The sequence below is a fragment of the Gobius niger genome (genome assembly GCF_951799975.1).
Source record: "Gobius niger genome assembly, chromosome: 5".
In the NCBI taxonomy this organism is placed as follows: domain Eukaryota; kingdom Metazoa; phylum Chordata; class Actinopteri; order Gobiiformes; family Gobiidae; genus Gobius; species Gobius niger.
The window spans coordinates 15,139,402-15,156,773 of NC_136856.1; the positions used below are offsets into that span (position 1 = coordinate 15,139,402).

General features: G+C 42.5%; 2 protein-coding genes across 4 annotated transcripts in view; one reads left to right on the top strand and one right to left on the bottom strand.

The window, feature by feature from the left end:
* The window catches only part of frmpd1b (FERM and PDZ domain containing 1b), a 30,632-nt gene extending 14,865 nt beyond the window's left edge, over nucleotides 1–15,767 (bottom strand). For 2 of the 3 annotated variants that reach the window (XM_079556497.1, XM_079556495.1), the window contains exons 1-4: nucleotides 15,477–15,767; nucleotides 9,449–9,590; nucleotides 4,788–4,898; nucleotides 3,480–3,652 (exon numbers count right to left, since the gene is read on the bottom strand). In XM_079556497.1, the coding sequence (XP_079412623.1) occupies nucleotides 3,480–3,652; nucleotides 4,788–4,894 (280 nt within the window). In that variant the 5' untranslated portion in view covers nucleotides 4,895–4,898; nucleotides 9,449–9,590; nucleotides 15,477–15,767. Of the gene's footprint in view, nucleotides 1–3,479; nucleotides 3,653–4,787; nucleotides 4,899–9,448; nucleotides 9,899–15,476 lie in introns of those variants that run through there. The other variant, XM_079556496.1, reaches the window with a different exon arrangement.
* A 324-nt stretch (nucleotides 15,768–16,091) lies between these two features.
* tomm5 (translocase of outer mitochondrial membrane 5 homolog (yeast)) lies at nucleotides 16,092–17,235 on the top strand. The gene is made up of 2 exons (XM_079556498.1): nucleotides 16,092–16,292; nucleotides 16,942–17,235. The coding sequence occupies exons 1-2, from the start codon at nucleotides 16,172–16,174 to the stop codon at nucleotides 16,974–16,976; spliced, it is 156 nt and encodes a 51-aa protein (XP_079412624.1). The 5' UTR covers nucleotides 16,092–16,171; the 3' UTR covers nucleotides 16,977–17,235.
* The last annotated feature ends 137 nt before the right edge of the window (nucleotides 17,236–17,372 follow it).

Genomic DNA, 17,372 nt, shown 5'->3' on the forward strand with positions numbered 1-17,372 from the left:
AGGATCTAACCTACATTAATCTCATATCTGGCTGTTTTTAGTCAACATCTCCATGGCAACGAGCTGGAGACGTCTCCACTCCTAGTAACGTTACACTTGGGTCTTAGGAGAGGTGAGCCCCTCACAGCGAACACATGCTTATTTGTTCATATTTTAAAGGTATGTTTCATCAATAAAATGTGAGTAATAAAAATAAATGCTTGCGGTTTATTCTGTTTTTGGGTAAAATGTTACGCGGTGTGGCTTTAATATTGTCCTGTCAGAAATTAGTTTGGTGATTTGATATTGATCAGTCTCCATGCAACCCTTTCTATTTTTGCAGGAATGACACCAAATTCTGTATTGTTTAAGGAGTGATGATTTGTTTATCCACAGCATGTGAAATGCACATCTCCTCACATCTAATATTAAATTCACTTCATACTCAGACACATAAAATTTGCAGCAGTGCAGGCTGTGAAAATCCTGAACTGTGTGTATTAAGGCAGCATTTAAACAGAACAACACACATGGCTTTTCAACATGGCTGACTCAGCTGAGAGCTCCAGGACTTGGGGGGTTACAGTTATTCTGGGCTCCATCCAGCTCAGCTCTGCTTTCTCTGGTTATTTATATTCATTTGTCTCGGGGCGGAAGAACGCCACTGAGGCACAGCCGTTTCAGCGTATCCCTAACTCACTCAGACCTACACACGCATGAAGAAAACAGCAAGAAATGTCATCTTTCACATGTGTTTTTCACATACCCTGTCTGTCTTGAAAAGCTCAAGTCTGTCCCTAATTTTTGACCCACTGACAGCAGGGAAGCACTACTTTGAAAGCCTTTAGACACACAGCCAGACGTCCAGCCCCCTCTTATACAACCGCTCTGCCAATATCCTGAACTAGGTTGTTTTAAAGCCTTTTCCCCTCATCTTTCCACCTTCATCTCAATCCGCAATCACCCAATCCTCAAACAATGCTCATTTCACATGTAATTTAAAGTTATAGTGGTCATATCAAAGTAAACACAGTCCTGTGATTGGTCGCTGCTCGGGGTAAACAAGGCCCACAGTTGCTGCAATGTCTCTAAGGTTAATAGAGACCAGATTTGTAACTACTCAGGACTAATCTAGTTCTACATTGACCATACAACAATAATTTAATACAATTTGTTGGTGCATAACATTCTCAAGTACCCCTTTTTACCACGCACATCTCACTTTGTTTCTCAGTAGATCTTTTTGTAGCAAAATCTCACTTATCTAGATGGTGCAACTATGGGGGCCTGGCCTTGCAGTGCACAATGCCTTTATCAGCTTATTGGACATAAAACTAATGGATCCCTGTTCTTGGACCCAGTGCTGCCCCTTTGTCAAAGTTGCCCTAATGAAGAGTGATTGGATTTAGAAACAATGACCAGGTGTTACTCTGACTTTGCTGGCGCAGTGCCCTGAAGGCTAATGCCAGGATTTAGTCAATGGTTTCTAATATACTACATCTTTGTGTGTGTTCTTTTCCATGTTAAAAGATATTTAGCCTCCAAGTTCATATATGTTGAAAGGCTTAAGCACCCTGTGGTTAATGAAAGACTACAGGAAATGAATGTAAGTCCCTGGCCTCCGAATAATGTGAAATTCCAACATGAGGCAGAGAGCGTATGAGTGAGACAGGGTAGCCTAAATGTGGATGGCTGGTAGCAAGGAACAGTTACATAAAACAAGTGGCCTTTTAGTGAGGAAGCAGCAAAAGCAAAGATAACTCATCACGACAAACAGCACAGTGGTTCACTCCAAGGACATACACATGAACGTATATCATAATGGAACCCTAACCTGCAAGTAAATGAACATATGAAGTAGCTGCAATGTATTTATATGCATCGGTCACTGGTCAAGCATAACATCATGACACTCACAGTACAGTACTCATACAAATTAACATATCTAAGGACAATTTGGCTTATCAATCATTTTGCTAGTTACCTGGTGTAAGTGCACATGGTGAACAGGGGAGAATAAAACGTCTGGAGGTAGATGTAATGTATAGGAGGACACTAAATCATATCAACGTACAATACAAGAAGCTACTACAGTATCATTGAATGGGAAGACCTGAATCAGGGGAACAATGTGACCAATAGGTTGGCACTTGGCAGCTAGTTCTTTGGAGGTGACGGCACCTAATTTTGGAGCTGACAGGTGTAAAGTGGAAGAATTGTTTAGTGTTGGCTGAATAGAAGGCTTTTCTTTTTCTTCGGTTCGAGCTGAGGTTTCATTAATCAGCTGTCTGTATTTGAGTTTTTATTTATTTTATTCTCTCTGACAAAGTAATGTAAATGTAAAATCGTGATTGATTAATATGAGACATGTTTTTCCCCCTCTGGTCATATCGCTCATTGCCATTCTATGACCCTAAGCTGAATGACGATTGTGCTGTGACAAGAAGCAAATGGCAACAACCTGTGCGCAAGGGAGCTATTTCTTTTTACTAGTTTTTTGCCACGCTGTCACTTTGCTCCCGGGGGACTAGAGGGACAAGCGAGCGCTTAAAATGAAGGCAAGGCAACTTTATTTATTCCGTGCATTTTGTACACAAGGCAACACAACGTGCCTATAAAGGTAATTGACGATTGAAATAAACATAGTTCATGCAGTCAAACACGTTCTTAGGATCGATTTAAGTGTTTTTTTAATCGACATCGGACAATTCAAAGGAAGATTGATTCAAATCGATTAAACAAATCCAGCCCTACTGTTAACCTACTCTGCCGGTGTGCCTCAGATTCTCTTTCCATCTCTCTCTGTGCGGAAAGTCTCTGAAGTTTCACTACTTATCTTGGATACACATCCTGGAACAGCACCTGACTGAAATACACTTGCACCACATGTTCTGACCCCAGTGAAGCGCTCCCACTGTCTTCTGGCTTACTTTAATACTGTGTACCATTGATCCCTCTGTAGATCAGTCACATCGTGTAGGCATTATGGTACAGGGTTCCAAAGTCTGGAGTGGTTCGTTGTCGACCTTGAAAACTTCCTACTATAAATTCCTTGAGAACTAAGAGCTTACACACAATCATTTGGGTACAGGGGCGGACTGGGACTGAACAACGGCCCTGGACGCTGAGACTCCAAGACATATTTTAACTTCTTACCCCCCGCCTGAACCAAGTGCATTTTCTCCAGTTCGGCTTTGACCAAATCTAAAAGCTTCTGTTTTCATCAATATTTTTGTCACTATTTTGTTGTGTTTTAATCACGTTCACTTTTTGTTTTTTTGTTGCTTTTCCCGCACATTTTTGTTCCGTTTTCATCCTCATTTTCGTGATGCTTTTCTTTTAAGCTTTTAGATAGGGGCAAAGCTCGGTTAAGACGGGGGTAAAATTGACAGGCCAGACCAGGGGGCCCGTGAGCCAGTGGCCCCTCGGTGCTCTTCCAGAGTGGACATACCGCCAGACCGCCCCTTTTTGGGTATAGTTTGTGCAAGTGCGCGTCCTACCTGGGGCGATGTCCCTGACCAGCAGGGGGGGCTCTGTGGTGAGGGTAAAGCCGTGGCCCGTGCTGCTGTCCAGGACGGGATCTCTGGTGATCTGCAACTGGAGTTTGGCCTGGAAGTTCTGATTGGACAAACTGTTGGAGCGCTGTGACCTCCCATCGCCTAGCAACCGTTCTCTGTAGGGGTCACAGGGTAAAGGTTATAAGGCTGGAGGCATGAGTTAATATGAATGAATTATTGTGTGTGGATCAAAGGAGGCGCCTCTGAGAATCCTGGTTTGGCATTTGTCTCAGACTAATTGCCTGAGAACAGTGTTTCAGTAACATTAACATTATTACTTTAAATCATTTTTCTCATTTTCTTGGCTTAGGACTGATAAATATTATATGCACTGCCTGAAAAAGTGCAGTTGGTCGGGTCTGGGTTCAGTAGCATTGTGCCCAAACAATGAGATCAGCTGACGACCTGAACATCCTGAATGACCAGGTTATTCCATCCACGGATTTCTTATTTGTTTTTCGAGCTACGTTTCTATTCACCACGGGACTGCTGTGTAAACTGTGTACATTTTCTTTCAATATGAAGATGACATACAGTCCCCCGGGGTGCGTGTCTAGGTCAGCCGTTTGTGAGTCTTTTTCTCAAAGCCAAGTGAGAGAGTGCGGAGGCATTTCTTCACACGCCTCCTTCGCCGAGAATGAGAAACCACTCAGCGGACAACAAGGGAGCAAGGGGCACTTGAAGCATAATTGTGGTGCACTCTGGGTGTGTTTGTGTGTTGGAAAGAGATGGTCCGGGTTTGAATATGCACAAAACACGGTGCACAGTGTTTCTGGATATGGGATGTGGTGTGTGTGGTCTGCTTTCACCAAAGTAATGCCCTTTATTCTCTTTCACTTTCTGGCCATTTCAAATGTTAAAAAATATACACTTTTCTATTGTAGAAAACCAATCCACACAGACACATACATTGTTTAACGATACTACAATTTAAATAGCTATAAATCACAAATATGAGAGAGGGTGACAGACAGCGAGACACTGCCAGCAAATTGTCAAAGCCAAGACATGGACCCACGCAGCTGAGGTCAGGTCAGCTGCTATCCTTATAGCCAAGTTTTTACAATTTTCTGTTATATTACATGTAAGTTAATTAGTCGCAGGAACATTTTCAACACCAACAAAGAGATACATGGGATAAATGTTTGCAGCAATCTTAGAAAAAAGTATTAAACTATTTTTATTTATTTTTTTAATCTTACACTATAATACATCTCTATCAAAAGCACATGTGTCTTTTTCACTTCGTACCTGCTGAGTGACTCTCGAGTGCGTCGTATTATGGTCCCCACCACCTGCTGCACGCGGCTGGTCCTCCGAGCCGGAGACCTGCTCCTACTTCGCTCCTTCTCCTCCATTTATCTACAGAAAATACACAAAGAAATGAGTTACAGCTATAGGCCCAGGCATAGATGAAAAGAGAAAGGAGATGAAAGGATCTCTCCAGAGCTTTTAGACTTCAGTGCCAGGAAGAATCTACAAAATTTACATATTAGTTGCAGTGTTTAATCTGCTGAACATAGTTTTGGCCTTGAATGTTACCAATGCCAAGAGATATGTGCAAAGATCAAAAACGAATATAAGAGGGGAAATTGATTAAGCTGTCATTGAGGTCACGCATTGAGAATTACAACAAAGACACCAAATATAATAGAATTCACAAAACGTACACTAGATCTCATTTGCAGCAGTTACTTTCTGCTTAGCCTGCCTCTGCAACACTGTGTCTGGGCGCTGAAATGATGAAGGATGGAGAGTTTCGTTAAACCCTCGGGGAGGCAGAGTTGATGAGCTTTGAATCTTGACCAAATCTTTCGACTTACTGCTCCCTTCCGGATTTTATGTCTCTCAGCCAATCAATACATCTGCACTGAGAGGACACTATTCTGCTTTATTGTACGGATAAAATGTACTGATTTAATACAGATAGAAGATAGAAATGTTTATCTGCGCTTTCTTTTGGTATGCCGTGAGCTAACCTGAGATCAGGATTATGTTGTCATAACCAAACTCTCAAATAGTGTCTTGTCACACCAAAGAGATTTGCAAATGGAAAGAAACACTAAATGTAGCATTCACATTAAAGTATTCTGATGCCGCAGGGTGTTATAATAGATCAGTGGCTCTCAAACTTTTCCAATATTGATACAAAATGTTTCACCTTCCAAGTACCACCAGGCTTTGTGCCGATCTATGTTTTCCCCAGTGGGTGCCCAGTCAAAAGACCGAACCAAAAAAGAATTCACGAATGTCAGGCTTGATCTTCAGGGTTCTTGTCAGCACATTTGAGCGTAGGGGCCCCCTATGCTGTGAATTTCTTCCCCCACGCTGCAATTTCGCCCCCTATGCTGTGTTTCATCCAACGTAGGGGGCATTTTCTGTTGCTTTATCCCTCAAAATGCAGGAAATAGTGTTTAAAGGAATAGCTTCCCTTTTTTCCATACTGAGATATGTTCTTGCCTGATCTTAGACGAGTTGAAGCGTACCTGTCTGGTCTTTGTGCGTGCGCTCAGTCACGCAAAAAGAGCAAGGAAATTGTGCGCATTTGGCCTCTCCCAATGTATTCCTATAGCCTATAGGGGTGAAGTTGGAAGCTACCACGCTCCTCCACGGGCACACACACAGACAGACCAGACAGGTACTTATCGACTCGTCTAAGCTCAGGTAAGAACATATCACACTATGGAAAAACGGTGAACTATTCCTTTAAGAGGGGTCTAAATGTCAATGTTTTCACTTCAGCCTGCCTCTACGCTGTGAAAAAATCCTGGTGCAAGTCGGGTGCTCTACTTATTGAGCCAAACCCAAGTGCCAATAGTGCACGTACCACAGGTCAAGAACCACTGGAATAGTCTGCCTGCTGCTACCCATCAATTAACCGAGTAGTTCTGCTGCTGTTTCATTTTCTTTATTATTGTTGCCTTTTTCACCAACAAAATAAGGACATTTGGCCGTAATATTCAACTCATAACAATCAATCCGAATCTCTATAAACTGAGTGAACCTCTCATAATGGGTTGTCAATTCCACCGCAGCCAGGGAAGAAAAAAAAAACCTCATTGGCAGAAACAGAAAGATCAGCACAACCCGATCAACATCGTTAACAATGAGAAATGTGCTTTTAAAAACCTGATGATCAATGTCTTGCCGGCGCCCAGGAGGTTATAGTTTGATCAGTGCACTAAAAGATGAGGAAACTTCTGCAAGCCAAGAGTTTATTCTGAGGGTGAAAAATGGCTGTGTGCCCAAAACCTTTCAGCAACAAGAACGTCATAATTACAATGTTCTGTATAGATGAAGGTGCCTCAATACTTTTACTCAACCAGATTTGTTTGGGACGGAAATTAAAACGATGTACCTTTGCTTGTGTATTGGATATTAAAGACAAATGAGTGACTATTCTTTTTACTCTCGGGGATAAGTTATGTACTAAAGCTGTACTGCCATGGGGCTAACGAGTCCTTGGTTATTCTCTGGAGGTATACTTCCTTGTACCTAGTAGTGATGACTTGAGAGTTTTGTTTACTTATTCAACTAGCTTTATGCTTCACAGTTTTTGCTTTCTTCAGACTTACATTTCGGATTCAATTTAGCAAAAGACATCAGTAACAAATCCACAACTCTGTCTTGTTATCAGGTCTGTTTCTGATGTGATTGCTGGGTTTGGGCCAGTGATGACTCGCCACACTAATGTAGTAAAGGCGGCACAGAGTGGGTTTGTCCCGTAAGAGGATTATACAAAGGCCCTCATCGGCCCACACTGGTCAGGGTGTCACTTTAGCACCTCCCGCTGATCCGGATTGAGCCAGATTGACCGGAGGATGAGGGTGGCTAGGTTGGTATCTTGGCAGCTGTGCACCAGGAACTGATTATTTACACACTTAGGACATTAAAGCAAGACAATTGGTTGTGGGGGGGAATTGTAACTCGAGATGGGTTCAGTTTGGACGATTTTAAGAGGCGTCAAATTGAAAGAATACTTTTCAGTCAGTCGGTTTTTATCAGTCATGCTGCTAATGGTTAAAATACCCTACCCTTCTCACTACTGTCAGGTGAGACAAAAGGGATTTCTACAACTTCACAATGCTGCCACTCTTTTCCTTGCATGAGGCAGTTATGCTGAACCCAAAAAATTATTTTGTTTAGCGATGTCTTTTTGGAATTTTAGAACTACCAGGGTCTTCTCACTATAGGTCCACCAAAAGGGGGTCAGCCTGATGTTCCCCAGTAGAGCTTTTCCCCAGGTGCATTAACCTCTAGACACCAGTTCCCATGTTCCCAAGCTGTGACTTAGGGCTGGGGGTTAGGCTTGGGTTCCAGATGGGGCTCTTGATGGAGGAGTATGCGGGGAACAACAGCCTGGATTAGGTTTATTTATTGCTTTATTTGGTCGGGACAGTGCATGTTAATGAACACACATGGGTCTCGCGCATGTAAACACGCCACACCGGATTGTAGCTACCGTCGTCCCACACGCGCACTCTCAAACACACTCTCATTCATCCTGGCCTATTGTACATGTTTTCAGTGGTAGAGGAAACCGGAGTACCAGGAGGAAACCTACGCAGACACGGGGAGAACATGCAAACTCCACACAGAAAGGCCCCGTCCAGGTGAGAATCAAATTCGACCTTCTTGCTCTGAAGCACGAGCGCTAACCGCTGCGCCATCGTGCCGCCCAGGATCTGGATATGAGATTGGATTCGACTGAGGACAATACAGGGAATACAGTACAGCAATGAAACACACCATGAAAAGCTTCACCGGAATACACGAGTTCTGCCTCACCATTAATATCAGCTCCATTACATAAACCAAAGATGTTACATTTCTAAGCATTAAACACTACATAAAGAATGATGTTTCAGTACTGGGCTAATGGACAGTCATTATGTCATTAGTGTATGAACAATCCTTAAAACTGTCTTTGTCATGAGTGATTTTATCTGGGCTCTGCATCTTGACACGGTGAGTTACCGGGACTGGTTGCCGTCACTTCCTCATGTTCAACACTGTTTAAGCAAGTTGCTTCACGTGGCAGTATTTAGTGCTCCTGCCGGTTTGACAATGCGCCGCATATCCTGAAATCACTGCTGAGTCAATGGACTGTGTTTTTGCTCTCTCTGACTCTCATTTTGTCCTCTCTGTATCTCCTTCACCCTGACTGTCCTTGCAGAGTCAGGTAGTCTTCTCCGATGACAGTCTCTGTGGGCAGCAGCCATTCCCTTTCTGAAATGCAGACTAGTGCCCGAGACGTGAGCAGTACCGGCAAATGATCCTAAAAACTCCTCTTTTAATAGTTTATGACCAACAGTAGCAATTAGACATTCCATGATAATTGATTGATGAACATTAATAAGTGAACTACATAACTGAATGAAGCTAAGAAAACTAAACTCTGTTGTTTATATAAGTCAATATTGGACAAGACGCAATTACAGCAATTGAAGGAAATTGGTCTTGTGTAGAGAGCAGTTATAGAGTGGCATAGATAAAGTAATTGATAATAACTGATTAAAGTTTTAATGTCAAGTCAGGTATTAGCATTTTTATTCATGGTCTGCTCTACATTATTAGTTTCACGTTTATTACTGACCGTTTTCTTATTATTCTAATGAAGGCTGATGGAGCTTTTTACCAAATGTTGTTTGTGCAGCACATTGGAAATGCTTTTGTTTAGGAAACATTCTCTATAAATAAAACAAATTTGGATTTATAAAGCAATGACAAAGGTCTTTTGACAGTATAAACAAATGTCCTCTCAGATCCAAACAAAACATGATTGTAACACATGTTTCAAACAAACATGTGTGCCCATGTTTTCTCACGGGTACTGAAGTGTTGAAAATGATCAAGAACTGCCCCCATTACCCCATGTCTAATATTGCTATGATGATGTAAGCTGCGCTCACCGTGATGTAGTTCGCCTCAGGTCTCCAGAACACAAAGATCCTGCTGCGCCGCGGGACATCAGCCCCGAAGCCGCTCCAGGATTGGCCCAGAAACTGTGGAGGGGGTTCAGTGCGACCATCAGTCCAAGTCCGGTTCAGCCACCTGCGCGGAGCAAAACAAATCCATGAGCCTGAGACACATCGTGACCACCGCGAAGAGCCCTCAAGCCCAATCAGCTCCAGTCAGTGGTGAGAGATTGTCAGTTTCAGATCAGTCAGATGATGGCTGTTGTTATTTTTGTAGCGAGCACACAGCTAAGTCACGCCGAGCAGATGTGAGACCAAACCAGTTATGTGGTTGTGGTATTTCCAATAGGCTCCTCCTCTGGTCCCCAAGGCTCTCCCTTTCTCTCTCCCTCTTCTCTTTCTCTCTACCCCTTCACAGCTTTTAAACCACATGGCAATGATGAGGGGACACTCCATCTCTGTCTGGTTGTCTAGATTAAAATTTCATATCACCCAGCTCAGTTAAGAGTCCAAACTGGGCTACAAGAAAGTAGGACAGATGTGGCGGTAGAAAGACACACACACGCGGCCTGGCTAGCGGCTCGCAGCATTCTTGGCTTGCAATAAAAGACTTGTACATATGGACGTCATGCCAGAAACAACAGAAACCCAATACTGGATTTGGTTTGGGGGGAAAAACACAGGTTTGTTATGAAAAGCCGAGCTGTTGAATGAGGAGTGACACAAAATAAATAGACTTGTCCAAAAAAAAAAAACATCTCATTTTACTCCAACGGGGATCTGCGGTGTAAACTCTTGCTCCCATGGGCTACAACAGGAGGTTCTGATAGGCCCATGTGTGCAACTCCGTGTCCCAAGGACTATAGCAGAGGACATGGACAAACTGAGGGCAGGACTCATGAATTATGTGCATAGAGCTAATGCAGCTAGCTCAGCCTCCTTCATCTGCCCCTCTGCCAACCCAAGCAGCCGGGACAAGGAGAGAGGAGAGAGGAGGCAGAGCAGAGGCGAGGACGTATGGGGGGTTGGGAGAGGGTGGGCGGGAGGGCGGCGACACTGGGAGAAAAGACGAAGTGGTCAAAGCAGCAGAGAAAGGAGAGAAAGGACAGGATATTGAAGGGGGTGCACAAAAGGGGACCAGAGGAGAGAGAAGGGGGGTGAGAGAGAGGGTGAAGAAGGCAGCGGCCAAAAATTAGTGTGAGGGAAAAGGCGAGAACAACAGAAGTGTCGGCAGCGAGGAGTGAAGGAGTGAAGGAGTTTGTTTGCTGGGAACAGGCCGAGGGGCTGATCAATGCAACATGTTCTCCCACTGATTACAGATTCACATTCAAGCAAGTCCCGGTGCAAACCGAAACCAAACACATCCACTCACTCCACTGCCATTGCACTTTATGACAGTGAATTCAGTCTATGGTTAAGTTTAACATCATAATGCCAAGCTGTATGAATGAAACCAAACATAAACTATGATGCAGTGACGGAAATTCAGCTTGTGGTGGACATAGGAAGTTGCAGAAGGGGTGTAAATTGCCATCTCCGTCAATACAAGATGATTCTGGATATTAACCTCTTAACCCCCACATGAACCGAGCACATTTTCTCCAGTTCGGCTTTACCCAAATTGAAAAGCAAGAAAGTGGCAAATGAGCGATAAAAATGTGCACCAATAACACAATTAAAACAAGCGACAATAACACAACAAAAATTAGAACAAAAAACACCTATGAAAAATCCTATGAAAACAAGACAAAAAAGCAACATAAACGTTACAATCAGTTTAGTAGGTCTTAGCTTTCAAATGAGGCTTTACACCGGACAATAGGCTGTAATCTCCAGTCCAGAAACGTTTAGATGGGTAAAGCTGAACTGAAGAACTGGTTAAGGTGGGGGTTAAGAGGTTAAACAACATTCTGATTTGACAAAAACACACACAGGTCCTGCAAGGCAAGCTCTTAACTGAACTTCTTGTCCACATAAAGATAATACATACATAAACCACACTCTTTACACAAAAAAGGCTAAAGTTTATGTTTTGTAAGTATAATATATATCATGATTTGTCTCATGACATACATCACAGTGTTATCATGGTTTGTTTTACCCCTGATTAGAAAGTAACCCACTGTACTGTTTTAAGTTACTAATATGTTGTAGATCTTTTATCATTTTCTGCACTTTGTCCCCCATTCAAATTTTATCTTGACAAACATATTACAAACACATTTCACGGCGGATTTGAATTGTGAGCTCAATGTATCAGACTTCAGATACAATCTCTGTCTATCCTCACTGTGCTCCTTCTTTACCAAAGAGATAGTTATTAAATCTGTCTGAGTCTCGCTGCCGTTCAGATATTACAGTTCAGGGGTGCCGTCATGACTAGACAGATGTTGTTTTGGTATTGGCAGCGAAAGCCCAACCCAATATGTGCTTTTGGGCTGGACCAGGGCAAAGCAGGTCAGACACCAAAACACTGGATCCACGGGGTCTTATTAAGAACAAAACCTGATTATGTTGTATTTTAGACCTCGACAAACATGTTCTGATGTAAGTCTTATATTAGTTAACCATTCATATTTCTCTCCAGTGTTAATGCTCCAGATGTTTTCAAAAGGAGCACTGTGAGAACTGTATCCTGTAAACCTAAATGCAGCTGCAAAAAAACAGTTAAACATTCTCTATTAGTTCTTTTTATTTCGCCCTACGTATATAAGGCTAATTAAGAAGATAGAGCGATGCTACACTGCTAAACAGCAACCCAAGCTAATTGATCTGACGTTTGCATTTGTCACAGCTGCACCGGGAAATGAAGTGCAAATGGATAAACACTTTTGACATGTTGAGAATTAATAGATGTTTAAATGTTTAATTCAAACCAAGTGGCACTAACATCTTGTTCAAAGCATCCCCTTAACTAAAACCTTGTACAACTACAGGTGGGAAGCATCATTTTCAGCATTTATTTCACTAAGTTGTATATGAAAAGAATATTGAGATACAACAGTAATTTAGGTAAATATCATCCACCCCTGTACCATGTGAGGCAACAACTATTGAGTTATGAGGCCGTACAAAACCAATTGAATTGACCAACTACGATACAGCTGCACGATACAAAGCACGGCAGGCACAGGGAATCGTTAAATCCCACTGTTCTTTTGGGCTCGCGGCACTCGCCAACAAACTTGGACAGAGACCTCGGTAAATATTTGGTCCAAGAGCACATTTGGCAGAAAACACTGTTTGTTTGAACGTCTGGATGATTTGAGGTGTGTAGGTACATGTGAGCAAAGGAGACAGCTGGATTGAGCTAGATTATAAGGCTGAAACAGTAAAGTGAAAAAAAAGAAATTGAACTGGTACATTTCACCACTTTATAGTTTGTATAAAAAAAGCTACCTATGGGCCTGAGTTCAACTCCAGCATTTAGTACGAGTCAGAAATGGAAAGTTCTTTCTGAAGTCAGGGTGGGCGTTATTAACTAAAACATCTATATTTAGCACTTTCACAACAACAATATTTACATATTACACGATATTGTGCAAACCATTAAAAATGTGAAGAAAAAAGTGTTCAAATTCATTAGTCTTTTACCAGCATTTTGACTATATTCACGATATGGTAATGTCGTGAATGACCATAATCGACTGAAAAACTTTAATATTATTTGTAGGTGATTACCCACCTCTATTCTAAAGTCAGGGGGCATGAATGTGAAGGTGGTTCTCAACTTGTGTAACAGCGTCAAGAAAAGCTGCAAAATACAGTCCTCTGTCATTTATGCATGAATCTTAAGGTTGACAATCAAAAACAATTATTATGAACAGCAATAACTCATGAGACGTGACCAAGGAGGGTGAAAAGGTGAAAATGGTTCTGTGACCCACTTTTGGTCCCACCAGCTGAGAACCACTGTGTAGCGATGTTTTATCATAGCCGCCACAAAAGGAGTTCATTTTGGACTGTTTTGTAAACAGCAGCAGGTTTACCCTCTACTCCGGAGTCTGGACATAATTAAATCTCTTGCATTTTGCACGGCCCGTCTGCCTGCTCCATTAGTGTTATGAAGATACGTGCTTCTCATTTCATTTCCCTTTTCATCAGCGACAGCAGACTTCCCCAGTGTCCCATTATTAATCTTAAATAGTTTGCTCCATGTTAATCTCTATCGATGGTTCGGGATGGACTGTCGGCCATAAAAGGGGATCACCTTGATATCTGATATGTGTTTGTGCTTTACTTCTGCTGATGTCTGAGCCAATTTTCTATAACTTAGTGATGTTTCAAAGAGGTTTATTACTCGAGTCCCACAGTACATAGATCTGGAGCAACTGTAAAACAGAGCTACAGAAGGAGTTAAATATTTCATTAACTTTAAAAATAGAATTGAGGCAAACCTGGTTTATGCAGGCAATAGAGCGAATGCACTTCTCTCTAAGGTTTCACTACAGTGACTAAAATAATAAGACCAAATGTTAGACTGTAAAATGTGCTCTATAGTACCGATATTGGAGTTCTGATATCAGCACAATAATCTGAAGGTGTCACTGCTGTGGGCGATAATGTTAATTCATTTATTTAATATGCCATCTATATTTATTTCACATGCTGTAACCTCAGAAAGGAGAGAGCATTGTACCAGGTTGTAGCACTTGAGTTTATATCCACCTGTAGTCCCTGAGTAGGCCGATATCAACACACTGTTTAAACAGGAATTAAATTATCAAAATGTGTTATTATATCAGTGAAGGCACTGGGGAAAAAATTGTCATAGCGGTTTCATGGTGAGATGGACCGAGCTGTGGGCTGAGAAGGCAGACACCAGTGTCCAGAGGTGCCTCAAAGGCAAAGGACTAAATAAAGCTAGGCTCTTGTAAGTGGGGCACAGTCAGTAGGGCAGATCCAGGCTGATGCAGGAAGGCATCAAGTCTGTCCCTATGTGCACATTCTGCTCACCCTGCTTTGCCTTCAGAGAAATGACCTCAAAGCTGCAATTCCCATCAGATGCTGTACATCCCTGACTCACATCTTACCGCCAGCAGCAATAGCAATGCACAAATATTGGGTCAATAATAGATGTGTGACAGATGACTGCCTAGGACCACAAGAACACACCTTATCCACGTTTGTGATGAGAAGATGAGGAGAAGATGTTGTTAGGATGGTGATGTCTTGATATGGAAAGATCATTGTCTGTGTGATATCAGACAGACACGATGTATAGCAACGCAATCACAGCTCTTACTGAATCATGTCATGCATTAAATGAAGGCCCCAGAACAGCAAAACGCATTGTTCCGGTCTAGTTGTGCTGCGTTTGTCATGCTTGGCACGAAACAGCAAAGAGCAGAGAAGAGGCTGCTGTTGGCCAAAGGATACGGCGAGAGGAAACTAGAGCAGGAGGAGACTGTCTGCGCATCGCACTTAGTTACACTCAATACTCATTCATAACGCATGTGTTTTAGGAAGAGCCCTGGCATCCATTCTGCTGTCCCGGATTGTGTATGATATTTGTTTCCCAATCCAATGTGATGTGTAGACGGCGTGGCTCGCTCTCTCCTCAGCCATGTGTATAATAAACGTAGGAGCCTAAAGGCTGAACGCACTGACCTGAATTTACTGTCAGAGAAATTGGTTGGATATAGACTGGAATTTGAGGATGTGATTGAGGCAATATTGTTAGCGCTTGACTCTCATAAATGTTTAATAAATGCCCTACAAATAATCAATATTTTCTATCCGCCCATGGTCCCTTCACAGCGGACTCCTATTTGTGGTGGCTAGTAGTAGAAATCATGAGGCTAAACAAAGAAAAAAGGTCATCCTTTTGTTGCTTCTGTAATCTTAATCGGATTTAAATATCCATTGCCCCTCTCTCTCTCAGAGGTTTGTCGCCTACAGACGTGATCCATCCGAGCATCAGCAAAACACTATCTTTCTGAAAGCAAATCTGAGCGGAGTGACTGTAAATGATGCAAGGTGCGGACTCCGTTCAGCCAGACAATAAAGGGAGAAAACTCACCTCGTGGTGTGAAGAAAGCAGCGACCGGACTCTGATGTCAGCCTTAAACAAAAACCACCGATGCGGAAAATGACACAGGAGACGATATTCGCTGAGATTTGATCCCGTGCGTCCCGCCCGGCCCGTATGGTGATGTGCTGAGTAGGGGGGGGTTGGTTGAGCGCTGGATGCTGTCGTCGCGCTGGGGCTGTTCCTCTAATCCTCAGGCCTGAGCTCTGGACTAAGCCACCCCTCCCTGCCTCCTTGTCCGCCCCTCTACACTGTCTGCGCCCAAGAACTGGAGGACCCTCTTCTCTCGCAAGGTCAGGGCACAAAAAACAAACAAAAAAAATATACCTGAAATGATAATTGGCCAAATAAAATAAACCCTATTGTAAAATTCCAGCCAACATATTATGACATGAATGCTGTGTTTTGAATGATAACATAATAATAATTTGAATAGTTTAACTGAAATAAAACATATATTAATTGTGTGTCATATACTGAGGGCATAAACCATAGACGGGAAAAAAAAGAACAATCTAGCGAACCATTTATGCCCATGTTTGTATCGCGTTTCCAACGTTTGACCGTTGCCTATCGCCGTATGTGTAACTTCCGGTTTGATGATACACACTTCCGGTTCAAATACGGTCCACGCTCGTAGATCTTTCTCCAAACGTGCGCAAAATTGAGCTCAAAACACAGTGAAGATGTTCAAGTTAGAGGGACTTGGGCCAAAAATGGACCCAGAAGAAATGAAAAAGAAAATGCGACAGGACGTCATCACATCTATACGAAACTTCATTATTTACGTCGCCCTTCTCAGAGCCAGTGAGTAGCATAAGATGACATTGATGAAGAATATGCATGTCATTTCGGTATTTGCCCTCACTCTTGACCAGATGGGCATAATGGAGCTTATATTGCGACAAGTAATTGACACTGAATAAAGGTTTGATCTCACATATGTCGTTTGTAACAGATGAGGGTCACGCATTTGTTTTACGTCAAAATGAGAGTAGTAGAGGACTTTTTGTTTTGTTTAAAGGAACAGGCCACCGTTTTTCCATACTGAGATATGTTCCTACCTGAGCTTAGACGAGTTGATACGTACCTGTCTGGTCTTGGTGCGTGCCTGTGGAAGAGCGTGGTAGCGTCCAACTTCACCCCTGTTTGGAGCTATAGGGGAGAGGCCAAATGCTAACAACATCTTTGGGCGTTACGCATGACTGAGAACATGCGTAAAGACCAGACAGGTTCGCATCAACTCGTCGAAGCTCAGGTAAAAACATATTTCAGTATGGAAAAACGGTGGCCTGTTCTTTTACAAAAGTACCAGGAAAAGTGTAGAACTTCAGCAAGCCTATGGGCCATTAAAATACATGCTAGCCCTGTATTTGAGTCTATGCTTTCTAACTGTCTTTGTCTGCTTCTGCTTCCTTATTCAAGTCATTTTGTTGATTTCTGCTTGTTCCTACAGCTCCCTATGTGCTGAAGAAGCTGGACAGTATATGAATGGATCACCCGGACATCTCCCCCACCCTCATCACAGAGTGTTATCTTCTTCACAAGAAGTTTGGGCCAGGACCACCTCACTGCGACCGATGACCGTGACCAGCCATCTCTTGAACGTCTGGAAGTTGCTCTTACACAGCACCCTAAGGAAAAACATTCTGTAGAACTGTTGTGGACTTTCAGTTTCCTTTTAAGTCTTTTTGTTAAGTCGTATTTTTGTTAACATAAAGTAATCTACCAACTATTAAATTGATATCATGCTGAATTTCCTTTGAAATATGTTCTTTAAGGTCAAACACTTTATAATACTGGGGTGTCAGTCATCTGTCTTCATAATACAACGGTTTGACTGACCACAAATGCAGCCGTGACAGTTTTAGGTCATTACAAAAACCT

Coding starts and splice junctions, on each gene's coding strand:
- tomm5 (XM_079556498.1), top strand. CDS start 16,172: ATGTTCAAGTTAGAGGGACTTGGGCCAAAAATGGACCCAGAAGAAATG. Junction 16,293..16,941: donor CGTCGCCCTTCTCAGAGCCA/GTGAGTAGCATA, acceptor TTGTTCCTACAG/CTCCCTATGTGCTGAAGAAG.